Source organism: Rhinolophus sinicus, chromosome 1 (genome assembly GCF_057876585.1).
Source record: "Rhinolophus sinicus isolate RSI-liver-muscle chromosome 1, RSI-T2T, whole genome shotgun sequence".
In the NCBI taxonomy this organism is placed as follows: Eukaryota; Metazoa; Chordata; class Mammalia; order Chiroptera; family Rhinolophidae; genus Rhinolophus; species Rhinolophus sinicus.
Window position 1 is genome coordinate 52892820 of NC_142501.1, and position 26850 is coordinate 52919669.

The 26850-nt window shown below is 40.9% G+C and overlaps 1 protein-coding gene across 5 annotated transcripts; it reads right to left on the minus strand.

Annotated features, from left to right (window-relative positions):
• Window positions 1-243: 243 nt before the first annotated feature.
• On the minus strand, window positions 244-25515 carry RACGAP1 (Rac GTPase activating protein 1). Of its 5 annotated transcripts, none has more exons than XM_019724611.3 (17): window positions 25365-25515; window positions 18099-18187; window positions 12633-12835; window positions 11482-11618; window positions 10452-10521; window positions 8802-8855; window positions 8039-8119; window positions 7515-7632; window positions 7036-7166; window positions 6210-6374; window positions 4927-5022; window positions 4641-4839; window positions 3066-3171; window positions 2761-2893; window positions 2516-2651; window positions 1725-1833; window positions 244-1410 (listed from the first exon to the last, which is right to left on the minus strand). In XM_019724611.3, exons 2-17 carry the CDS (start codon window positions 18181-18183, stop codon window positions 1335-1337), a joined length of 1899 nt encoding a protein of 632 aa, XP_019580170.3. In that variant the 5' UTR covers window positions 18184-18187; window positions 25365-25515; the 3' UTR covers window positions 244-1334. The 5 variants fall into 5 exon arrangements, with proteins under 5 accessions (XP_019580170.3, XP_074181812.2, XP_019580171.3 ...); XM_074325711.2 differs by having other exon boundaries at window positions 1197-1410; window positions 18099-18183; window positions 25365-25503; XM_019724612.3 differs by lacking the exon at window positions 25365-25515 and adding an exon at window positions 25344-25361 and having other exon boundaries at window positions 1197-1410.
• Window positions 25516-26850: the final 1335 nt, after the last annotated feature.

The following is a 26850-nucleotide window of genomic DNA, read 5'->3' on the forward strand; positions in this document are numbered from 1 at the left end:
TTTTTTTTTGTTTAAAGCAGTTTCTTCAAATGAGAGGATAACAGTCATAGGGACAAATCTAGGACTTCAATTTGGACAATGATAGAGACTGAGAAACAAAAACAAATTCCTGGAGGTGGTAAAGTTTGGGTGGGGTGAGGGAATAGAGAGGAACAATAGTCTCAAAACACTTTGAGGGAAAATATTTTCTTTTGAAAAAAGGCATGGAAGGTTACCTTCCAGGGCAAGAAAACCAACCTCACATTCATTTTGAAAAAACTATTTACTTTTTTCCAAATATTATTCCAAATATGTGTTTTACAGACAAGGGTCAATATAGGTCAGAAGCATTCTATAGAAGAAAGCATTTTTATAGACACTGGAAATAATTTTAATAGAAGAAAAAGCTCATATTTATCTTGATGTAGCTATGTTACACAGGAAGATTTCAGCATCCAAAGTGCAAAGACAAAATGACTGTGGCTCTTCTTGCCACACAAAATATCGACAATCTCCCTCCCCTTCTAGCCTCCTCTCAATTGTTAGTTGGGAGGCCAGAAGACAGCATAGTGACCTTTAGGGCTCTGATGGATCGGGGCGAGTGTGTGCGTGCGTGCGTGTGTGTGGCATCAGAATGAACTCAACTTAAGAACAAACAGGCTTTGACCCTAACCAAACTTGAAGTCCAGCCAGAGGCCAATTAGAGATAAATACAAGTTGTAGCATCACTTTCACAAAGTTGTGCCACGTAACACTATTAAACTTAATCCAAATTTAAGCTAAGCACACTCCCATCACTACTTCTGTCCTCACCCTAATCCCACTGTTATGAAGGCTCCATGTTATAGCTCAGTTCATAATGGGAGCCAAATTCTCAGAAGGAGCCATCCGAAATCCTGTATCCAAACCTTTCTTTACCCGGCCCTCCCACCCCCCACCCTGAGACAAATCAGTCTTACTAAAGAGGTAGGGCTTGTCATTGTCTCATGAAAATTAGTTCTAAGTATCAGAGAAAGGCCATTCCGTGAGCAGCACTTAGCTTTAAGCCAAAGAGGCCCCCTTCAGCCCCCAAAAGAATCATAATGAATTCCATACTACCCCTCTACCCCTGTGAAGATCTCCCATCTAAAAGCTCCCAATGATGACAGCACAAGGTGTTGATCTTATGTTACTTGAGGAGAAGGCGAGGGAGATATATATAGTCTTAATAAAACCCCCATGCACAATTAAACTTGATTAAAAGCCTGGAGAATGCTAAAAGTAGTACTGAGTACGGGAGGCTGCAAGGACAGAGAGTACAGGTGCGCCCTTCCTTGCAGTCAGGAAACGCTGGGAAGTTGACAGGAGACATGGCTTCACTTGAGCAGTGGAGAAGCAAAAAAGTTGCCTTGTCGTCCTAGGTTGGTGGCAGACTTGCTTTTGCTCCCAAACCTAAAGAAAAAGAGAATGAACTGGAAAAGTATTCTATAGAAAATGGTACATAAACAAATATAACATGACTTGATATAATGAACTAAAACTAGAAAACCATCAACAACTGCTTGGGAAGCTACTCTGTCACTTGAGATGAGAGAGGGGACCCTTTAAAAAGGGGGATCTTTACGGCTCCAGGTTTCCTTTTAGAGTTTGATTGCTATGTAGTTAAGATCTGATTCAATCTCTCTTTCAATAAGCTTCAGTATGATGGGAAAGCAATCTAAGGCAGCAGTTATTTTTTATTTCCCAAGCAGGCCAATCCCACATACCTGGGCGTGTTCCTGGTGAAGGTGGAGCGTACCCTCTGCGACAAGGAGCTGGACGAAGGAGTCTTGAGAAGCTGGTGTTCAGGCGTGGTCACGGGTCCCAGTAAACTCACTTCAGTCCAAGTTAAGGCATATTTTAAAGGCGGAGGAAAAAATAAAACACTCTTGTTTTAAGCTGAAATCCCTGTGAAGCACTTGAGAGCTAAGGTTAGAGACCTAGCAGAGATCATTTTTATCACCACGGTGTAACACACCAGTATATCTTTTGAATTATGCTGGCAACTGCTCAATTAATAGCTGATATTCACTTCCTGATTATCTAACATCTAACATCTGACCATTTGATTTTTTAACCTATACTCAGAAAAAATAATACGTTTCCTTAAAAAGAACTTAATAATAATGAAAGAACAGGTCTCCAGTGCCAATGAGGTTGGAATGAAACCAGCCTCATACATTTTTGGTGGCAACACAAACTCGCAAAAGCTTTTAAGAAATCAAGTTGATAAAACATATCAAGAAAAACAATAAGAATAAATTATATTTGAATTATTATATCCATAATTTAAAAGATATCCATGTGTGTAAAGAAGGAAGAACATAACAAAAGAGGGGGGAAAGTCAGGATGGTAGAACTGTACAAATTTTCCTTTAATGTTAGAATTCTCAAAATGAATTTAGTTTTTATTGAAGAATATGAATTTCAAACAACTCTAGCAAAGGCAGGGAGAGGACACGTGACCAAACCTGGAGGGGGCGGCGGGTTCTTTAAAAAAGCACCACTCAGGCCTTACCTTTAATATCTGGTGTCTGTGGAGTTGAAAAGGCATTTGAGTTTTCAATGACATGCACAGGGTCGATGTTTTCTTGTTCCACCATCATGAACTGACTCCAGTACTCCAGGGGCAATGAAAGCAGGCGTTCCACCACCTACAGGCCACCTAATATGTTAGCAAACTTCCAAAGCTCAGGGCTTCCCTCCTACCCATCTCCCAGGTTATCATGTTACACGAGTTCGTCCACATACGTGCTTGCCTACCTTGGGTTGACGCTTGATGTCCTGTAACATTGTCACTGGATCTGGATTGGGCACGGCATGGTCAACTATTGTCGGGCCAAAGACTTTAGCCAGATTGGCAACGTCCATTTTAGTGTTTGGGCTCTGAGCCACTCTAAGCAAAAGAGCATACAATTAGAAGACCTGTTCCTCCACTTAAACACAGACCAAAATGTAAGTTCTCCAAGAAAACAATTCACTCACGTTCCTTCCCTAACACCCAACCCACATGATCTTCCCCTTGGAAAATTCCCTAACTCCCAGAAACTAGTTTCCGCTGCACTCACCTCTGCAAGTGAATCATGAGGAAAGCTAATGTGTCTCTGTTGGCCTGGGGCAGCTCACCAACAGCCTGGTACATGGCAGCTATGCTGTTGTCCTCATCTGTGATTTCTGTAAATGAAAGGACAGCACCAAGAGGCCTAGGGCTTCTTTCCCTTGACAGCGGGCTTCCAAGTTATCGACCACAAAGTCTCATCTACAGTAAGCTTCTGAAACTTCCGCTTAGGTTCATGACTGCATCAGACTCTAGTTTCATTAACAAGCAGGATACTGGCCAACAGGTCAATATTAAAAATCACAACTTTGAAAAAGCCAGCTCTTGCGGTTAGGGAAAGCAGCTAAGCAACCCACAAGCTAGGAAGGGAGACACGCAATGGCTGTGACTACACCTATCAAGAAGGTATGCGTTCGTAAAACATGTTTAAGGGCCTACTATGGGCCGGGTATTACTGGAAGGGTGAGTCAAAAAGCAAATATCAGATAGTAATACATGCAATGAAAGAAGGCAGGCAAGAAGCTAGAATGTAATGGGAGCTGTTATTTTAAACAAGGTGGTCAGGAAAGGTGTTTCTGAGGACAAGATATCCAAAAAGAAACCTGAAAGAAATAAAGGAGCAAATCATGCAAATATCATCATTCCAGGCTGAGACGACTAATGTGAGGGCCTCGAGGAGGGAGTGAGCTTGGTATGTTCTAAGAATTCCACTGTAACTGGAAAGGAAGAAAAGAAGGGAATGGGGATAAAAGGCAATGACGTTGGAAACATAACTAAGAGCCAAATCATGTAGGACCTTTTGGGCCATGCTGAGGACTGTGGATTTTATTCCGAGGGTGAAGGGAAGCCACTGGAGGATACTGACGACAGAAGGGACATCATCTAATTTAAATATTTAAAGGATGACTGTAGCTACTGTGTGAGGATCATACTGTAGACAGGAAGGGTAGAAAAAGGAAAATCACGAGGTTCTTATATCACTCAAGGGTAAGAGATGTTAAGAGTGGTAGTAGAAGGAGTGACAAATTTCAAATTTAAGATGTATTTTACAAGACCTTTGCTGACAAGATTTGCCAATGGATTAAATGTGGAATGTGAGGGAAAGGAATGAAAGATGGTTCCAAGTTCAAAAGGACAACCTAATACTTGACCAAACAACAATAAAAAGCAACAACAAAAAAACCCTGTCAGTGCCCTAGACAGTCTAGAACAGGGGTGTCCAAACTGCGGCCCGCGGGGCCAACTGTGGCCCATGATCCATTGTTAATTAGCCCGCAGCAAATTCCAAAAATATATTTAGTTTACTTAAATAAACCAGGTGAGGCAATACGTACTTCACCTGGAGTGAGTGGCCCGGTTGTTTGTGTATTTTACCGCATATGGCCCTTGGTGAAAAACGTTGAAAAAAATTTGGACACCCCTGATCTAGACAAAGAAGACAGGCATGGGGAACATGGATGTAGTTATTCATCCACCAAAGTATCTGAGCATCTACTATGTTTCAGGCACTTTACCAGGTGTAAACAGAAGAGTCAAAAATCTGTCCCTGAGGGACTCACACTCAAGTATTAAGATCTGCCCTTACCTGCTGCTTCCATAAAGGTCTTGTTTAGCCGAAAGGTCAGAAGGGGTTCTTTGAGGTTTCGCAGGAAGTCTTTCAGAAGGCTACAGATAGCATGGATGTCATCCACTTTGCTGAGGAGGGGGACAGTTTTCACTTTGAGAAATTTCTCTTTCAGTTCTTTTACTGTCCGGTCACAGCCTGAGATCCGATACAGGCCTGTCTATTATCAAGATGACACCTTCAGTTAAGAAGCTCCTACTTGTTAACACAGGTAACAAATTTGACCTCTTCTAGGATTCACTCTTACCTCGGTCAGCCCTCTCTGCTCAATCTCATTTACACAGTGGACAATAATGGAGGGAATCATTGGAGAAGTCTGGGACACAAAATCCGCCAGCATTCCCTGAAAAGGGGAAGTTTTAAATGATTATTTACACCACTTAGACCAGCAGAGCTAGACCCCTGGGAGAACCACTCAGGCTGGGACATCATGCCTACTTTTAAATTCCTAGTCCCAAAGCATATATTAGAACAGAGACTCTCAATTATTTTTCCTACTTCCACACCAGGACTGATTTATGGTCACAGACACCAAACGCTTCATGAACAAGTAATAAAACCACTAGCTACAATTCCGTCCCTGCTTCACTTCTACTCAAGGGCATCAGATAGCAATAATGAGATTACAGGTAAGGCCTTTAATATAAACTGATTTGTTCCCCTAAAAAAAGAAAACCTTTCAAATTATTCTTAATAAGAAAAATTAACACAATTCACTTGATTGTGACACAAACCTACCTGTAGGAAAGAACTCCATTGCACTATAATATAGCAGAGTACAGAAAATTTGTAAAAACTATTCTGCACAGATAAGAATTCTTAAGATTAGGGGGAAAATAACATTTGGTTTGCTGGGGGCTGGGTAGCAGCTTAGTCATTTTGTTTTGATTCTTGCTAATGTTGCTTGTGTAATAAATAATTTCTTAATGGATTGAATCGATTTTTAGAAATAAGCAACCTAATCTTAAGCCTAATATGAAATATCTCTAAAGTAAGAGAAAGAATATTCACAGATGAAGTTATATGATGGCTTGGATTTGCTGCAAAATAATTCACTGGACAGGGCTGGGCTGAGACGGGAGTACTGATAAATCAAGATGGGACATGAATCAGTAATTGTGGGAACTGAATGATAGGAACCAGGGGCTAGTTATACTCATCTCTTGACTTTTGTGTATGTTTCAAATTTTACAAACTACCAAATAGGATAGGAGGGGGAGGGGAGTGTAGAGGAAAGAAGAGGAGAAAAGGAAGGGGAGTGAGAGAAGGAAAAGGAAGGAGGATGAAAAGGGAAGAAGGCAGAGGGAGAGAAAGGGGGAGGGAGGGCAGGTAAGGGAAGGGCTTTGGTTTAGAAAGGATGAAACAGACAAACCCAAACAGGACTCTGCTGCAATTAACATTTTATAATTTCAATTCATTACTCATGGAAGGAAAAATACTTGGCATCATTAATTTTAGAACCACAACTGACACCCAGCTTTGGAAAAGCTACAGAAGCCCTAACACCACAACGGCTCCCATCGGTCATACCTCTCCGATCTTAACAGGCGTTCCTATCAGGGTAGGAATGCAAGGAAGGGGGCAGCGGTCCCGACATTCCGGATGGGAGACCACGCGACAGTCGCGACACTTCAGAGACAGCTTGCCAAATTTTATCCGCTTTCCACATGGAACACAAGATTCGGGTTTAATAACCTGAGGACGAGACGGGGCAGAAGGGACAGAGTGGTATGAGAGGGAAAATGGTCAGCACCACCAACCGGCGTTTATTAGGCACCTCGCATGTGCTGACCAACTTCCTATCCTTTTATACACATTTGCTTCTGTAATTCTCACAATAATCCCATGGAATAGGTTATGGTTTCTTTAAGATCGGGAAACAGAAGCAAAAAGAGGCTAAGTAACTTGCATGGCCATCCAGCTAGAAGGAAGCACTTGCTGACAAGGAGTCAGAAACTCCATGTTCGCTGCCACTCACTGTCATGTGGCTCAAGCAAGTCAGTTACCTCCTCTGAGCTGCCCATCTGCTTGGGTGTTTATGAGGAAATCACATGGGACAAAGTAAAAACATGCTATTATTTAAGCATAACACATAAATATATGTCACTAAAAAGCCCAAACAACTGCTTCTGAAAAGTTGCTTTCTTTTCATTTACTATTATTCTTCACAGAATGGAAAGCTACACCGCTTCTGTAACCAGTAGTGACCCCTGAGGGGTGAGGTGGGAAGGAGGAAGGAAATTCAACATTTAACTTAAATAACACTAAAGTATTTAAATTTATTCCTGGTATATATTATTTTCACAATGAAAAAATTAAAGGTGCCCACGAGAAGAAGGGGCGATCACAGACTTACCGTCTTGGAGACAAAGTCATGCAGACGCATCCCTGCGTTGCTCTGGGGAGTGCCGGAACTGTCTGTCTCAGTTCTCGGCTCCGGTGGCCTGTTGCTCAAAGTGGAGTCACTGTTCCAAGGCTGTAAAGTACCTAGAAAATAAGCGGAAGTCTTCAGTATATTGTTCCTTCTGAATTTTAACCCCAGTTTTAATATGACTGGTAGATAATCAGTCATGTGTGTCCATAACCAGAAGGGATGTGGTTATAGCTATACGAGAAAACCATTTCAGGAATGACAAGTGATACATTAGTGGCACAAGCCAGGCTAGCAGGCCCAGGGGAGAACTGGACACAATCCGTGCCCTGGCCCTCGGTAAGTAGCAGTGAGAGACGATCCTGCACAGCCCATCCCCGCCTCACGAGGGCTCTAAGAAACCAATTCTCCCCCAATTTCACCAGTTGTTTTCCACAGGCAATTCAGCCACAAACCCAACGGACCTGTTTTCCTTCGGCTTCTTGTCCAATATGGCACAGTCTCAATAGTGGATACAGCTTCGATGGGCCCACCATCATTGGGAACAGTCACGGTAGTTTTTGCAACTATGGAGTCATTCCCCTGAAACAAAAGTAGTAATGAAGGAAGGACGAACATTTGAACCTAATTTCCCCTCCACTATAGGGTGTTTTGGAGTGCTTGAAAAATTCCTGAGTATTGCTCAGGACTTACGGCCCCAGCCCAAAACACTAGTAAGTTGAAATCTAACACTTCAGAACAGAAATACAAAATACAGGTCACAGGAGGATACATACAAGCAACTAAGAATCAAACATAAAGCTGACAGTCGCTTATTTAATCAGAACAATTCCATTCTTATGGATGATAAGGACCCTATTACATAAAAAACTCATCAAACGTCTCTCTCAAAACAACACTGCAATGGTGACTCAGAATTTTTAATGCTCGGAGACATGAATCTTTGATGTGTTCAAGACCATAATTTCCTTGGCCTGACTATTCTTACCTGGTCGACTGTGGAGCCAATGGAACGAGTCTTCTTTATAGGTCCAGGGGGACCATCAATGAACTGTCGGCTACTGGAACGCTAGAGAGGGGGCGAACAACAACAAGTTTAGTGCCAAGTAGAAGATCTGAAGCACGGAAGATAAAATTATTCCATTAGACTGCTTGGATACAAGCCCTAGGTTCCAGGGCCACAGGTTAGTAACAAACAGTGTGCTCTCTCTCACTGCCTATTTCCACATGAAGCTTAAGTGGTACCAACACAAAAATACCTTCGGTGCCCTAGAAGAAACAAGCAAGCTTTGGAAAAATTTAGATGACAGCACCAGGAAAAGTAGAGCTGTAATCCTATCTAAGAACATGAAGTCTTTGGAAACATGTTAAGCACCTAAACAAACACGCAGATAGATCTCTGTATATCCCATTATACACACATTTCATCTAAAGCTTATGTTAGAGCACAAAAGTCCTGTGTAAAAATTCAGGCAACAACTCCAAACAAACTTAAGTATATCTTTTTCCATTCAATGAATGAAGTGAGAGCGGCCCAGACAGTGAAATGGGACAAGATTCTGTCCTGAGTTATTACCTTGAGGAACGCTAATACTGCCCCCAGAATGATTCATTTGTAACATGTGTATCACAATGGCTAAGGCAACATGTCAGGAACACAGTGTCATGGCAGAATTTCCAGAGAAAATTCTTTTACTATAACTTTGTTAAAAAAAAAAAAAATTAAACAAACTAAACAAAACCATACATACCCTCTTTTCTCTCTTCTTCAGTTTGAAAGTCTTTACCAAAGAAGAATCCCAATCCTGTTGATAATTACACTGTATTAATTTCTTTCTTTGCTTAGGCCTCCCCTAAACCCTGTGCAAATAAATTTACAGAGAACTTTAAAGGCTTCTTGAGTCAGACTACCTAACTTACAATCCAGGGAGAGGGGGAAGGGAGGGTCGCAAGTGTTGCAGCTACAGAGCTAAAGAATAAAGAACATGCTTTCTTTCCAAAATTGAAGCTATTATAATAGAATCAGGAATCAATACCACAGAGGCAAGAAAAGGTTAAAGAATCAACTTCTGTCGTGATTATCTCCAGAGCCTGGTCCTTTGTTTCTGATTATTTTTGTAATTAGTTTCAGAACTTACAGAATGTTAGGCACTACACTGATCGTCTGAGATGTGATTCTTGCTCTTAAGGGATTGCTACTGTCTAATCAGATGTTCTGTACAACACAGCCACTTAAAAAGTTCTAGTTCAGGTTTTACGTCTCTCAATCATCCCTCTTCCCTGGGCCCTAAAAGACATATTCACCACTGAAGAATTATTTGTCATTTAGTGTTGTTTAGTTTCACTTCACTTATTTTAACCATCTGCGTTCATTTTTAGTAGCTCCCTGTAACTTCCTTACTCTTGATAATCCCTGAAAAAAAAAATCTAGAAGCAGTTGTATAACAGCAAACAGTAGCTTAGATGAATAAACTTAACCTCTCCAACTCATGGTCGAGTCCTTTAGCTACTGGCTGTTTGATTCAGCTTCAGTTACAACAGATATCATGTCATAGGTCTAGCTCCAAAATCAGCTAATAATAAGTTCTAGTTTTATTATACAGCCCAGACTTTTCTGTATCATTCCTATCATTTATACCCACGTAACAAGTAGTTTTGACTTGTTCTACTATCATCAGAAAACCAACCACCAACAATAACCTCCTGATTTATGGTTTTGTTTACTAGTTTTCAGCCAGTAAAACAGGAAAGATGCATAAACCAATAAACTATCAGTCTCCTGAACATTAAAAACTGAACTATCAGGAGATGATCTTTCATGCAGAAACACTACCATAAGTTGAGAGAAGGGTGCTGTCCCACAAAAGTAGGGTAACAGAGTCTAGACACGTTAACCATTATTGGTCAAAGCATTATACGGGGCCTGGAAACTTTCATCAGTTTTCTGGCTGAAGCTCCAGAGCACTGGTTTTCCTTCTAATTGTGAAGCATAACTAAGTTTTCTTCATGAACCAAAATAATTCAGAAATAAGGCACAAGTCTATTCTACCGAGGAGCAGCAAACAAGCCCTGCCTGGATAGAGTCTTGCTAATTTTTTTGTTGCTAGCTGGTGCTTTAATAAGTCAAGATATAATCAATTAGTACATGCAGCTCACAGATCCATTACATAAATGTAACCTCATGCCAAATCCTGAATTCTATAGTCTCACATCCAGAAACTAAAAATATATCTATGCCAGTCTCCTATAGCTTGTGTGGATTTATATTTTAAAATGCTAGCTCAGTACCTATAATACATCAACTAATAACACAGTAATAAAGGAATTCCAGAAGAGAGGACAGGAGACTTTCCCGAGGGAGCGGGAATATAGATAATTCTCAGAGATCAAACGTTCATTACCAGCGATTCATCAGTCTTGTCAAAGCTGATATCTGATAAAATGGAACCGGATTCATCAATGGTTGACAGTCTAGATGAGTGAAACAACACAGTGTTAGACACAGAAGATGTGGAGGGTGAAATCCACCAGCATCCAGAACAAGTCCCACTGCTCAGGCAACGTCAGCCAATTTCACAGCAATGCCTGCCCTATAGAGAGAACTACAAGCTCCAATCCTAGCTGTGGTGGGTTGTTTTTTAGTTTCATAGCAGAGTGTGTGTACGTGTATGAGTACACACGCAGCACAGTTGCTTTCTCAGCAAAGGTCTTATAACTGCAGCAGAAAATTACAGTCAAGGGGTATGGGTGCTATTCCCTGCTGAGTTTGTACTACAGGCTACTAAAAATTCACAAGGCAGAAGAGTGAAGTTTAATTTGATCCCAATTGTGGTTGCTTTCTACAAGAGAGAGAATTACCCAGCATTAGCTTTATAAGAAATTAAGCCCGTACATCTTCTTAGTTATACAGAGTCCCTGTAAAACAACCAGGCAACAAAATAAATAGCTCTAAGAGTGCTGACCTTTCCCTATGTATTGTATTGGGGGTGTTAAATTCAAAGCTTGGGTGAGACTATTTTGAAGAGGGATGCAGTGGAACCAAAATTATTGCCTGGTCTTGGCTCACAGAAGGCCTCTCTCAACCAGAAGAGCTACAAAAGCTCTCTGGAGAGAAAACACTGAAAGTATTGCTGAGCTGCCACTTTCACCATTAGGTTTCTGAGCAATCTGTAGGATTAGTTATTGATGTGCAGTTTAGCATCAACATCAAAATTTTACCCATGCTGAAACAACATCCTAAGGAAAGATTAAAAAGACACAATAAAATAGGGAGGCCCCTGTGCCTTTTTTCCCACCCACCCTTCCTCCAAAGCCTTTTTCTGCTTTATTCAGCACACATTCCAGAAGCAGTATATTTAAGAGTCCAGATAACAAGAACTTCTGACAGCTGTGTTACTTGTGATCAGATAACAACAGATGCAGTTCCCCCACCTTTTGTTCCCAGCATTGCCGCTGGATGGCTGGCCTCGGTTGAGAAAAGCCAGAGCTGATTTTTGCTCCTCACTTAGTTGAATGCTGCCAGATGTGTCACACATGAGCATCTCACGAATCAGCTGAATCTGTCTTTCCTACAGACCAAAGCAGAGGAAAACATCCTAACTAACCAGGGGAGAAAGCTTCACCTCACATGTATGGGATGGGCAGGCCAGAAGACAGTAAAATACGGCATTATGCAAATGAGCCTTCAGGAAAGCTGCTACACCAATAGCATATTAATTCACATCAAGCCCAGACTGTGTCTCTGATTTCTGACTAGTAAAAGGAACTCCATCTAGAATAGTGGGGCTTCTGCTACAAGACTTTTGCTAATCCAAGAGGACACGGTATTGCAAAATGCGAGTCCCAAAATAGATTGCGCATAGCAAACACACTTCAGTGTCATTTTATCAGGACAATTATTGGCTGCTTCTACAGATCAAAGCAGCCACCCACCTTCCTAAATGGTGGAGGAAAATGTATTAAAATGGATACAGAGCTGTGACGCACTGGAACCAGGCAACGTGAACTTGACTGAGGCATCTAACACTGGACCACAATGGGTTAGGCTCTCCTTTGTACCATGACCCACCCTGGTACATCAAAATCAAAGTGTTCTATGTTAGCCACGCTGCTCAACTGGTTGAATACATCTAGGCTTTACCCTGAATTAGGAGCACTGGTGCAGGAAAGACTTAGAGCTGTCGTGCCTGTATCAATGACAAAGTACTAGCTATTCACCTAAGGATGAGGCATTCTGGGTAGCATGAGAGATGGCCAGTTGTCTTGTGGCAGACCAAGAATGCTAGGATTCCCCTGCCCTCCCCTCTAATTTCAGTCCTTTGAATTCTCATTCGAAATTTGTCTATTAAGTAATAGTTTCACGTCTAAAGCAGAAGTAAATTTAAATTTCAACCTATGGAGAACAGGATTCCCACGCTGCAATTTTGGCTCCAATGATGGACAAGTTGTCAATGGACAGGTTGATTTTAGTTCTTTAATGTGGAATTAGAAACTGGGTGTATCCGGCAAGTGGAAACCTTATCAGGAGCTGCTTCCCCCACCCCCGCCCCCGCCCCAGTTCTAGCCCAGAAAACAAGACCCACCAGCTTCTCGCAGTCCGCCTCAGCGCGCTGCCGCCGTTTGATCTCCACGTCCACCTGGTTGCGGGCATGCTTCAGCTTCACATCCAGAGCGCTGCGCTCCGTCTCTGCTTTCATCAGAAGATCCTTGTATTTCCCCAGCTCGTGGTCTGTTCTCTGCCACTTTTTACGGAAATCCTCAAAGTCCTTTGCCAACTGGATGAATTCTAAAGAAAGGGGGGAAACTTTAATATTTCAAGCACCAACCAGAGTCTAAATGCGTCGTCCTCTGGTTAGTTTTACTCCAGATACACAACTAAGGGGCCAGCTAAAGTGTGGGCAAATCCAGCTGAAAACAACCAAGAGCAGATCCTGGATATATGTTCATCACTCGAGATGCGGGTTTGGTGGGGAGCAATTTCTGTTTCAATAGGCCACTCACTTTGGCTTAGCCAGTGGCATCTGCTGTGGAATAAGTAACTCATTAGTCACCTGGCCCCAGATGTAACACCAACACTGAAAGCTCCTGAACAGAAGGCAATCAAAAGGGGGATACCTTTGGGGCAGCTGTCACGCACCAGGACAGTTACAGCTATAAAACAAAAACAGCCTCCTTTAGAGTCACGCATTGCTGCGCCAAAGAGACATTAAACAGCAAATTCAAATGTAACTGCTGTAATATGCTCCAGTAGATATAGATTAATATTACAGATGTCTAGGCCTACAATCCCATCCAGCTATATAATTATACAAATATTGATTTGAAAGTAAAGAGCCAATTTGCTTTTGCTGTTTAACACTGCCCTGAAGGGTATGTAAACATTCCAGTGTGAAAGACACAGGGAGAAGCTCATACCAGCTCGGGGTGAGTCCCTGACAGCGGAATGTGGACTCTTCCAACGTGTGCAAAGACAGCAGCACCTCCAAGGCAGCACCTCAAAGCATGAAAACCCTGGTGGCACTCATCCTTATCACCTGCTATGGGCAGACTTTTCTCTATAATGCCTTCCTATTTTCTAGTTAACCTCTATCTATCTCTAAGCATCACTTTCCAATAGTATCATGAAGGAAGTTTCCAAGGTGTACATCTGCTGTTGGTCAAACTAACCCAGTTTACAGCTGAAACGAGGCCAAATGCACATAAGACTAGCAGATCCTGGTGTAGTAAGGGCACTTTTCCTATTTGAATTTAACTGAACAATATAGAAAAAATACAGTGCCCTTATATAGCAATTTTAACAATTTGACTAAATTTCAAACTTACAAATTAAAATTAGGCTACCAATTCAATCTATAGAAACTAAGTCTTACACATAAGGAAACTCCAGTTTTTAGCAAACAGAAGATTTTAGTGAGACAGGATATTATGACCTAGTTATCTTAGCTAATACAAATATCAAGGATGCAAAAAATAAAATACATTATAATTCAAATAATTTTAAATGATATGCTGGTTTAGTCAACAGTTTGGAATGTATTACTAAGTTGTTTCTCCTCCTTAAAGACAAAGAAAACAAACAATACATCCTTTTGCAGATTTAACTATTTCAACATTATAGATTCACAAAGAAAAAAAATTAAAAACCAAAGCTGGTTCTTAGCCATGTTCACTCTGGCAATTCATCAAGTAGTGCACTTATGATTTGTGCATTTTCCTGATGTATGTAATACTTCAATTTCAAAAATAAAGAACAAGACACACTTTTCAACTACACAGTCTAAAAACTTTCTAGCTCCACACTGTGGTCCATTAAATGTTTTAAAATATAGTGCTACACTCAATATTTTACAGAATTGAAAAACAACTTGAGAATGAAAAGATTTCCATTTAACCTAATTTTGCTGGTTTGTTTATTCTTTAGAATAGTCCTTCTTGGTAAATCTTATTACATTTAGGTTTAATCCCTGTTCATTGTTAATTGGCATACATTACAGGTGTAAGCGAATTGGACGATGGAACCCAACCCAAATAAAGTATCAGTTCACTTCAAGGAAGGAGTTCCTATTTTAATAGTACAAATGACTAAATTACTTGTTCAGCTTAGTTTGTTAGACCAAAACCAGAAACCACCTGCATACATGACTAAATTATTACTTTTTATGTACAATTCTGTTATGAACTAAGTTTGCTATGATGGGTCAAAAAGGCACTTTATACCACAGACCAGGAAAAATTCTGATGTTAGAGATCAACAAATGTGGCCCTTTTTTTTGCCAGTTTGTGAATCACAATTCAATCTGGTACTAGACCCTGTCATGAAGTAAGTACACACTCAACAGATTTATGAAATTCCAATTACCTCCTTTAAAAAGTTGTGTATATATTAAATTATAAAATGCACCTAACAAAAAGGAGACAGGAAATTTCCTTGAAACAAACTGAGGGTAATCCTTGATTCATTAAAAAAAATAATACTAAAAAAATCAGGATTGGTTTATAATTCAGCAGATGAACGCAGTTCCAGAAATCCTGCTTGCTCAGCTCACTCCTCCTGAGGCCTTTGCACAGGCTCTGCCCGTTGTCTTCCCCACTGCTCTCTAAGCTTCTGAAGGGCAAGGACCCTGTGTCTCTTGCTTTAATCTCCAGGGCCTTGCACTCTGCCTAGCACACAGTAGGCACTGCAATTTCACTGAATGAATGAAGAATTGTTGAGATCAAATTTAAACTCCAGGCATCCAAGCCCATCTTACCAATCTAATCAGACTTCCCTCCCACCACTCCACAGTAGCCTCTTCCTATGCAAGGCGAACCCAGTTTGTCTGTCCCCAGAACAGATCCATGCTCATTTCTGCCTGCCTGGGATCCAGCCATGTACTCCAGATGGAATGCCCTACCTAGTCTTCTGTATGTACCCATCTTTCTAGTCTCATCTGCTCTATGAATCCTTTCCTAATCTATTTGCTGACATTAAATTTTTCTATACTTCCCCAAAGCATAGTATTTTGATACTTGCTTGTATTATCTTCTGTTTCATGAGAAAGAATCCTGTCTCTGAAACTTAAGTACCATATTCTTGAAGACTGGCACCACACCACATACATTTTAGTATTGTCTGCTGTATATAGCATAGCACAAACTAGCCTGGTGCTGGCATACAAAAGGCACCTGATAAATATTAACTTATATTTATTCCTAGTTTACACACCAACAACATGGAGAAAGTTCAGGCAGCTCATGATAAAATAAAAATAGAAGATAAAAATCATGTAGATTGGGGAAAACAAAGATAAAATACCTACGCTACTAAAGCCATTTTATTTGAATATTAACCTTCACTCTGATCTTTCAGTAACCTTGGACTTAGCTTTAAAAAAAAAATTACCAGAAGGAGAAAGAATGAAATTATGATGAAACCCAAGGGTAAGGAGTTGGGATACCTGGGCATGGGAGGAATTCCAAGGTTAAAGAAGAAGTCAGAGACTGGGGTGGCTGCAGAAAGGAGATTCTATAGTCTAGAAAACACTGAGCCACTTTAGTTCCTCAAAAACCAACTTTCCAAGTTGGAGATTTGGAGATGGAGGCAAAATGTATCTCTATTTTATAACAGAAACCAATGGGAAGATATAAATTTGCTTATATAATAAGGGTATCTATAAAAATAAATATCTTGTATATTTTTTGGCATAATTTCTTCCAAAGTATTTTCACAACTAGTATCTCATTTTATCTCCAAATCCTCACAGCACTCCCACAAAGAAAACAGACATTTAAATTTCTATGTTACAGCTAGAGAAACAAACAGAAATAACTGTTAAAAGCCAGCATTAGTTATTGAGACTCCAAACCTCAGATTCCGCCCTCTGCCCCCACTCCTATCAGCTGCCTCCTCCTAGAGACCTTATTCTCACAATCTCTTATACCCATTTCCCCTTACTTCCATTTTCACAACCACCATCCCACTCAGGACTCCTAGTGCCTCTTTCCTGAGCAACGGCAACCAGGTCCGACTCAGTCTCCCGGCCTCCACCTCGACTGCAACCTGCACCTCTGCCAGGGTGATCTTCCAAAAGCACAGCTCTGATTATGTCCCCCCCTCTTGCTCTTATTCTCCTCAAGCCCCACACCCTTTTGCCTCTACTCAGGCTCTTCCCCGGACTCTAAATGTCCTCTTCATCTCTGCCTGTTGGGATCCTACCCTATATCTAAGACTCAATTCAAACCCTACGTTTCTCCATGATGCCATTTAGTCACCCCTTGCCCTCCACTCCACCTGTGCTAGAGGCTGTGATAGGTTCTCACTAAATATTTGCTGAATGAACCTGAATTTTCAGATCTCTTATTCAATACTCTTCCCCCACTAGGCTGCAAAGTAATTCATCTTCTGAGATGATGTGACCTCAAAGAGAAGCCTAATTAGTATGCCATCATGGTTACTGAGCTGGTACCAGATGATAGGGTCGTGCAACAGCTATTAGAGAGAGAAAATAGAATACTGTTTTGAAAGGCCTGTAAGTGGATAAGAGCTATTAGAAACATCAATCAAATTAAAGGAAATAGTGAATGGCATAAGCAAGATGCCACACTAAGCACTATAGGAACTTTTTGTTTAAGACATAGTTCTTAGGGGGGTTCACACAGTGTGAGGGATATAAATGATAAACGTCTAAGTTTAAAAAAAAAATAAAAAAGACATAGTTGTTGCATTATTTTTACATCAATGAGGCTGACTTAAGAACAACACTTACTAAATTAGGTGTTAATGAAAATCTTAAATAGGAGAGGATGGCAGCACAAAGAGAAGCTGGTAAAGAATAATTCCCGTTGGGGCAGCCGGTTAGCTCCGTTGGTTAGAGCACGGTGCTCTTAACAACAAGGTTGCCGGTTCGATCCCCGCATGGGCTACTGTGAGCTGCGCCCTCCACAACTAGATTGAAACAACTACTTGACTTGTAGCTGATGGGTCCTGGAAAAACACACTTAAATAAATAAAAGTTTAAAAATAAGAATAATGATAATCATTCCCGTAGATTGCTTAAGTCAGTGCTACCAGCCCCACTTTCGTTTTTCACTAATCTGCTTTCCAGATGACTGTTTTCTCACCATGTCCATTTCTCCCCAGCTCTCCACCCAGTCTCAATCCTTTATTACTAAACATCAAGTATATGAAGTAGGTAAAAGCAAGTGACTAGTTTCTCCTTTGACAGAAGTTATGACATTTTTTTCCTCTTCAATTGAAAATGTTCTATAGAACACAGAAAAGGCCCAGGATAAAAAATGTAGACAATTACTAAAGAAAAAAGCAACATCCCTGGAAATCCAGTAGATTTTGCCCAGTTCATGGTACAAAAATTGGCAACTAATGCCAACTAGTTAGTGAAAAAAGAAACTTAATAATGTAAGCTTTGACCAGGGATAAGTGACCATCACTTTCTTTGTAAGTAACCCACATAAAAAACAGTTTTAAGGTTGGAACACACTTCAGCTGTGTAGAGAACTCAAATCTGAAATCTGTTTCCTCTCTTCACACAGGCCAGCTCAGAATGACTTACGGAGTTCATTTCCTTCACCGAGAATCTCCACCCGGCGTACAAGCTGCTCAAACAGATTCCGCAAATTCAGCATCGCAGTATCCATCTTTCTGCCAAGAAATCAAATATACATTAGGGATCCTGCCTTCTCCCCCAGACAAAAGATTCAGCAGCAATCCAGTCCAGTCACCAGTGACTAACATCTGGACCTTCCATTTGTAGCTACCGTTGTAAGAATCTCAAGCCAACAATTGATGTTTTGCGTAATCCTTATTGTAAAAACGTTGGAATGTTTAACACTCATCTGAAAATTAGAAAAGCATTTCTGACCTCTGAATATAATCCCTTTGCTGCCTACTTCTTTTCCTCCCTTCTACAATTGCTATGGAGCTGAGAGAAAAGCAATTAGGGATAAGCAGGTCAGTTGATTACTAAGTGACCAACTACAAAATGTGGTTCTTAGGCAAGCTTATTGATTAATAACACTTCTGCCACTTGAATCCTTCTAGACTTTGAAGACCTTCAACATAACCTAAAAGGTTTATTTTTTTTATTTCATTTTTAGCTAGTACCCCTGTTGTATCTGTCTTTTAAAACGCAGGACATGGTCAGCACATTTCCTACCAACACCACAGATGACGTCACACAAGTGATTAAGTGGGGAAACCGCCAGCTCAGCAGCACAAGAATTTATTTCTGTGGCGCACGGCTCTTTGCTGGACTGTGTGCAGGGACTATGTCTAATAAATTTACACTAAGTATAGGCGAAGGCTTATGTTGTGCCACATTCTGGCATCAAGGAGACAATACACCACCTTCACAGTTAGAAGGGCAAAGGAAAAACCATTTGCTACTGTGTTCAGTACAGTGAATTTCAGGCTTCATATTTCCCCCTCCAAAGACCTGCTGATATTACATTAAAAAATGGTATCCTTACTAGCAGTTCCGAATGGACTTTAAATGGGAACACTTTGAGAAAATAAGACCTTCATTTAACAGTCAAGAAAGAAAGACATCAACTGGATGTTATAAAAACTATCAAGGAAATGAAATAAAAAATCAAATTTCATTTAAAAACTGAATGTCCTCAGAAATACCATTCAAGGATTCTTCTCAGGTTTCGCCTAATCACCCCTTCAACATTCTAGTCCAGGTTCTTATTTCATCTCTAAATAAGATTTGAAGAACTCTTTTATGAAGGTTTAGTGATTTTACAATGTTTGTAAGATTGTACCATATGCTGTGAGGGCAAGCAAGGAAAAAAAACTGCAAAGGACAAAGGAATATATAAACATAAAGATATTTTCTATTAAATGCCACAGAATTATTCATTTGTACTTGTATGATGATTGTTCTAACAGCAAAAAAGCTTTCAATTCCAACCTTGGATGAAATATATACCTGAATCACGGCCGGAAACCAAGATTTTCAAATGGCAGTGTGTCTGTTCCAAGCTACATAATCACAACAAGCTGCTAAGCAACCAGACCAACAAATGTATTACAAAGATCTTCCTCTAAACTAAGAAGAAAACTAAAATAATAGATTAAAACTGGCAGCAAGAAGGGTGGCTGGATAGCTCAGTTGGTTAGAGCGCTTGCTCTCAGCCCAGCAAGGGATGGTGGGCTGCACCCCCTGCAACTAAGATTGAACAGGCACCTTGAGCTGAGCTGCCGCTGAGCTCCCGGGGCGGCCGGATGGCTCAGTTGGTTAAGGCGCGTGCTCTCAACAACAAGGTTGCCGGTTCGACTCCCTCCATGAGATGGTGGGCTGCCCCCCCACCCCCCCCAACCTCCCCACCCCCGCAACTAGATTGAAAACAGCAGCTGGACTTGGAGCTGAGCTGTGCCCTCGCAACTAAGATTGAAAGAACAACTTGACTTGGAGCTGATGGGTCCTGGGAAAAAACACTGTTCCCCAATAAAGTCCTGAAAATACACACTGTTCCCCAATAAAGTCCTGTTCCCCTTCCCCAATAAAATCTTCAAAAAACAAAACAAAACAACTGGCAGCAAGAGACCTGGCAGTCATGGAGATGCCCGTGGATTTAACAACATGACAAAACAGGCAAATATACTCAAATGCTATAGGGCAGACGCAGGAGCAGCGCATTCATAGCTTCTTCAAATGATGATTTCCTGGGGCTCCCAGTAAAAATGGAAGACACTTTTAATATGGGGTATTGATTTCTATCATCTCAGCATTCATCTGTATACTCTGAGAGTCCAAGGCAATGAGCTCAGTATATAGGAAAACTTCTCTCTCCAAGAATGTGGAAAAGGAAAATTTCACAGTACAACTGAAAACTAGTTGTTTAAAAAAAAATTTCAGAAAGTTTTTCTCATCAATGACAATACAACAACCTGATCCTTTGCCCCTTTCAAAGAAATCCTCCTATTTTCTCAAGTTCCTCTAGTCCATTATTCTTCTTCCCGATGTTTTGCGCACACTACTCCCTCGAGTCAGGGTTGGGGGAGGTCCTCTCTGGAAAACATAACCTGATTCTGAAAACTCTAAAGACACACTGAGAACCTACCTGGGAATAGCTCCTCACAGTAACTGTTCTCTCATAGAACTGCCTTGATCGACACTGTTCCCCTGACCTGACGCCTACGTAGTAGCTAGGAGATCGTTGTTTCACTGAACTCCCAGCGCTGTACTGGGAACAGCAGGGGTAACCCTAACTGTCCAGACTGTCCGAGTCTCCAGATTTAGAGTTTCACAAATAATTTGATTATCGATTTTTCTATTCTTCTCTCTCAACACCAGACATGCCTAAAGTTCAACCTTCCAACCTCCTGAAGAACAGGTCAAACGATCCCACTTTCATCATCCCATCTCTACAGACAAATCACCCATTTATCTGGCCAGCCCTAGCCTCGCTAATGCCAATCCTGGGGCTCTCAACTTGCATCCCAGAGATTTTGAGCTTGATTTTAAGACACTGTTCTATCTTTTCCCCTCATATACGTAAGGTAAAAGTTACAGTCGGCTAAGGTTAAGTTATTATCGAAGAAGGAAATGTATAAATGTAGCGCAGCCTAAGTGCCGTGTCATAAAGGCTGCAGCAGTGGACAGTCACGTCTCAGGCCTGCACTCACTCCCCACTCACTCTCTGACTCACCCAGAGAAACTTCCAATCCTGCAGGCTCCATTTATGGTAAGTGCCCTATACAGGTGTGCCATTTTTAATCTTTTACATGGTATTTTGACTGTATCTTTCCTATGTTTAGACATACAAATACTAACCATTGTGTTACAGTTGCCTACAGTATTCAGTACAGTAACGTACTGTGCAGGCTTGTAGCCCAGGAGCAATAGGCCCTGTGCAGTAGACGATACCTAGGCGTGTGTAAGCCACTCACTTTATGGTGTTCACACAATGACAAAATCACCCAACGCGTTTCTCAAAATAACACCCTATACAATGTATCCCGTCATGAAGCAACATAAACAGTCCAGTGTCAACCATCCTACCCACTGACCTTACCCTACTGAGTCCCAATTTTGATTTCCTTATTTTTATCATTCTCCCAGTCACTCAGTTCCAAATGTCAGAATCACCTTAAGTCAGTCCCTTTCCCACAGGTATGAGCACCAAACCTTGTGGACTCTTCTCTCACGTGCTCTTACCAAACCCTCATCACTTGCAGGTCATCCGCTCACTTCACCTCATCTTGCCCCGCTGCTTTGCTAGTTGGCACTCAGACACACACGCCTTGCACTCTAACTTTACCATGTAAATGTGAGGGGAAAACCTTACATTTATTTGGCACTACTGTATTACACATACACACACTAAGTATTTTAAAATATTTTATAAAAGTCAGAGAACACACACACACGATTCTATTGTCAAAAGAATTTCCATTCTACCTGAACATTAATGTGTGATACAGATACAAACAAAAAGAACAGTTAAAAAAAGGGGGGCAGGTGGGGACTAAAAGAAGCGCTGGGATAAAGTTTTAGTTCTTCTATTTACCGGTAGTATAACCTTTGGTAATTTCTGAGACTCATCTATAAATGGGAACAGTAATACTTGTCCTATTTACCTCACAGAATATTATCAATTAATGTAGTTTAAAAGTTTTATAATGTATAAATTGAACCTTACTATAAAATATAGGGTATTATTATAGTAGGTATAAAATTTTTGTTTTTGCTTTGGTCTGATAGTTATTTACACCCTAGAATAGGGATTACCGAATCATAGCTGGAACCCAGACCAAAAAAGAACAGGGGAGACAGCAAAATTTGACCAGGTCTAGGTTCTTTAACAAGTTGTTCTACACGTGACTTGTAGCATCAGAGAAGAGTTACTTTTCTTTCTAACATAGGTTTACGTAAGGTAATCCAAAAAAGGCACCAGTAATCCTCTTCTCTTTATATGCTGGAGGACCATCATGCATTTTTATTAATGTTCTATAGAATTGACGCTCAGGAATTATTTATAGATGACAAAAATAGCTCTCTGCATCAGTACTAACCCTGATATCTCAGCCAAATTGTAACTCGAAATGTTAAAAGTTACGCTATTCAATGTCAACTGAAAATGGTCTTAATTTTCCTGCTGGGTCACATTTTCACCTCATGAATACTTCTTTATTTCTCCCCCTTTATTATTTAGCTCCATAGCTAGGAGATACACTAATGTGAAAGGAAACAAAAACAAAGTCATATTGTAGTACATTGCTTTGGAGCTGTAAAACAGCTGTCACTTTTCACTACAGAGGCAGCTGCCTTTCGGGAAAGCTGAAATGATCCCTGTGTGGAGCAAGGAAATCAGTTTGTGGAACACTTGAAACAAAAAGGTGCTACAAAATCTCAGCTGTTATTGATGAGAAGCCCCAGAGGTGGAGAAGTCACTATGTTACAGATTCCCAATCTGTGAGGATCCCTAAGGGAGCAATTGTGCATCACCAGGAAAGAGTCTCAGCTCGATGTGATTGCTTTGAGTCCCCAATTTAATTTCAATCACCCAGCCAAGAGACAGACATCGTCCTTCAGAATAACAGACTAGTACAGATCTTCACTGCAGAGTATCCTGGGGGAAGTCTCTATCGTCTTCCTCCCACTACAAACAACGTTATTAAGAGATGTATACATCATATTTTTTAGATGTGTCAAGGGTGTTAAATATTGTAAGACAAAGCAATGGAAGGTTGCTTGATTTTTTCAGAAAGAGTTTTAATGAAAAACATTCTCACAAACACTAAATGCAGAGATTCCCCAAGAAATCAACAATACAGGTTCTCTGCTGCTAAGGAAAACCATTCCCTAAGACAGTCCTAATACTATAGGATTCTTTTATGAAAGCATTTCAGAACAATTGTTCATCCCAAATGTCCAGCTTCTGTTTCACTATATCAAAAGCCTCGATACAACTGGCAGGCAGAAGGAATATCTTGAAACCAAATGTTCTTATGAGCAATCCAATTGCAGAAAGAGTAAATAGACCATCCTCAGTCCAACATGAAGATTAAAATAAAGGACGACTTGAATGGTTATTTTTCAGAAAATTATTACCAGTTCAGTATACTAAGTTCTCCTTTTTTTTTTTTTTTGACTTTCTGTGAATTCCCATTCTGAAGTGTTCCATTCTTCAACATCTAGTGTAAGTCTTACCAATTCACTGAAGCATCCCCTAACCATTTCAGTCCAAAATGATCTCTCCTTTATTATCTACATTTATTTGGCAAATATAAAACACTGCCTCATGCTGTTAATTTTCAATTAACATTAATTAATTTTCAAAAAAATTAAAGTTTTAATAGTGAAACTTTTCATAGGAAAACCTCACCACCCGAAACAACTATATGCACACCTCCTTAACTAATCTTTGCCCATTATGCACTCATTTATTTCATAGACTATATATAATTCTGTTTTGCTTTTTTTCTGTCATGTTCCCATTAAGTTCCAAACTTGATGTACAATGATTTAACTGTCCTCTTCTTTGGACATTTAGGTAATTTCCAGTTTTTTAGTTACATCTGCCTGGAACCTCTTTTATGGTCACTCCCTCATCTGCTTCAGGTATTTATTCAAACATCATTTTTCTCAGTAAGGTCTTTCCTAGCCACCCTATTTTAAACTGCAGCCTTTCCCCCCCAACACTCCTCTGCTTTATTGTGCTCCAAAGCACTTATCTCCATCTAACATACTTATATATTAACTTATTTATTTTGTCTATTGTCTGTCTCCCCAATAGTGTAAGTTCCAAGAACGCAGAGATTTTTGTCTGTTTTGTTCATTGCTGAGCCCCTGGCACCCAGAACAGTGCCCAACACTTGGCAAAGGATTAATAAATATTCATTGAATGAATGAACATTAACGTGGGCAATATTTTTCTTCAGGTGGCTATGTTCCTTGGAACAGATTCCCAAGGCTGGGATTACTGTATCAGAGGGTAAAAACCACTTATGGCTCCTGATAAATATTGCCAAAATATTTTCTAAACGGGCTGTACTAATGTACAGTGGTCTCAACAGTGTAAAGGCCTACTAGGTTCACCAGTCAGTTATCTTTTTAAGTTCTATCACCCCCAAATAAACTGCAAGTTCCTTTAAAGCCAAATAAGATTGTCTTGTACTTAAATACTTGTTGAATGATTAAGCTATAGGAAAGGCGCCTTCTCTCAATACTTTCAGTAACTCAGAAAGCTCACCCCACACATCAAAGAAAATGATGACATTTCTTTAAAAAAAAAAAAAAAAAAAGGCTTATCTTCCCACCCACCCCACGTTCCTATCTATACACACCCCACGCCTACGAATGATTCTGTGAAGAGAAATGTATGCGCAAGTATAAAAGTCAGGCCTGTTGTTACTAAGGCTAAGAACTGGGCTGGGAGGCACAACACGTCATGGCCAGGCCAGCAGACACACAGCCTGCAAGGGAAAAGGACTCCACTTCCAGCCTCAGCGGCCTCTCAACTACCAGGGCTTTCCCCTTCTAAAGAGCCGTGCTCCTCCGAAAAGGATGGGAGTTTTACCCCCAAAACTTCCAAGCTCTGTATCCAGCTGAGAGTCACTTCTTTGGGGTGGAGGCTGCCCTGTTCAAGCCACTACCTCAAAAAGACGCCCCGGCTTTGCAGAAAACACGGCGCCAAGAAAGATGTCCCCCACCCCTCCCAGCCACCACCTGGGAGGCCGCTCCAGCTCCCGGCCCGGAGGGAGCGCCAGTGGAGGGACAGTAGGTGCTGCCTTCTCCCCGAGCCCCGCGGTGGCCATGGCTCACCAATTCCGACACTCTCCCTCCTACCAAACTCAGCGCCAGACGAACCTCTTCCAGCAGCCCACTCAGCCGCGTCCTCCTGGCTCCACCTGGGAAGCCCTCCGCTTCCCTCCGGGATGCACCCAACGGCAGAGGAGCACCGCGCCGCCAGCTCCAGTTTGAAATCCTTCACCAACCAATCACGGAGAAATTTATTCCTCCCGCGCTGTCCCACTCACTGCGACGCACGCGCACCAGGGCCACGGGAAGAGGGGCGGGGACAATACTAAGCATGCGCATTCTCATAGAGCGAGGCCAACGGCAGCCATTTTGACTAAGGTCAATAGATCTCTTTCCTGCCCCCCCCATCCCATCCTCTGAGCCCTTTTTTGAAGCCTTTCAGGATACCATGTTAATTAAGGACAAGTGATGCTTCTTGAGTACAAATTCTTGGCCTCACTGTTTCCCCCAGACAAGGAGATAGGGCTTTTAGAAACTATCAATTTAGTGTCAGATCTCACTATTGAATAGGAAGAAATCTGGAAAGAGATAAAACAGCAGTCATTTGCAGCCATATTTACTGAGCTATATAATACCTTCATTCATTGATGAATTTATCCAGGTTTTAATTTGACACTCACTTATTAAGTGCACTCTACTAAGAATCGGGAAAATAAAGATGATCTCTACTCTCTGGTAGCCACCAATGGAGGAGACAGCTAGGGTAAATAAAAACAATACAAAATATGTGCTATAATTTCATTTAATAAACGTTCGTTTAGAACTTGGTATTGTGCTAGCTCAGGGCTTTCATACTTTCTTTTCACCCAGACCCACGGTGAGAAATACATTTTACATTACAATCAAGTATCACAGAACTCTGCTTACTAATGTACTCTGAACTTTTCTCTGTTTCTCTCCCATGTTGGTTGTTCCTATTCCATTCAATTTATTACTCAGCAATGATTGGCTACCCGCCACTTGAAAAAATACTGTCTACAGCTTAGAAGAAGTAGTGTCGTTTAATAGAAGGATCATAGGTTTTATAACCAGAAAACTTGATTCTATTTAAACAAATACCAACGGAGCACTCTTGTGTGGTAAGCATACCACTAAACCATCTGCATTATTACTTTTTTCCCCTTCTGTACTTCACTTTCTGCAACTATAAAACAGAAATAACAGTACCATCCCTATCTCACAGGTTTATTCCCAGCTAAAACAAGAGATTGTATGGAACACAATCAAAGTTTATGCTTTGTAAATTGTAATACAGATTTTATTACTGTTATTAGGAAAGAGACAAAGAAAGGAGCTATTAACTGTACATATATTATCCCATTTAAACCTCCCAACAACACTTCCAGCTCAGGAGCACTCATTGATTGCATTAGCCTGTGCCTCCTTAGATGCCTATAGCGATACAATGAAATAAGTACTAGGACTGAATTGTGTAAAGTGCTTTAGAAGCACAGATGAGGAAGCATTTAATCCTATCTGAGGAGTCAGAGTGTTAGAAAAGCCTACAGAGACTTGATATCTGAGCTGGAACTTG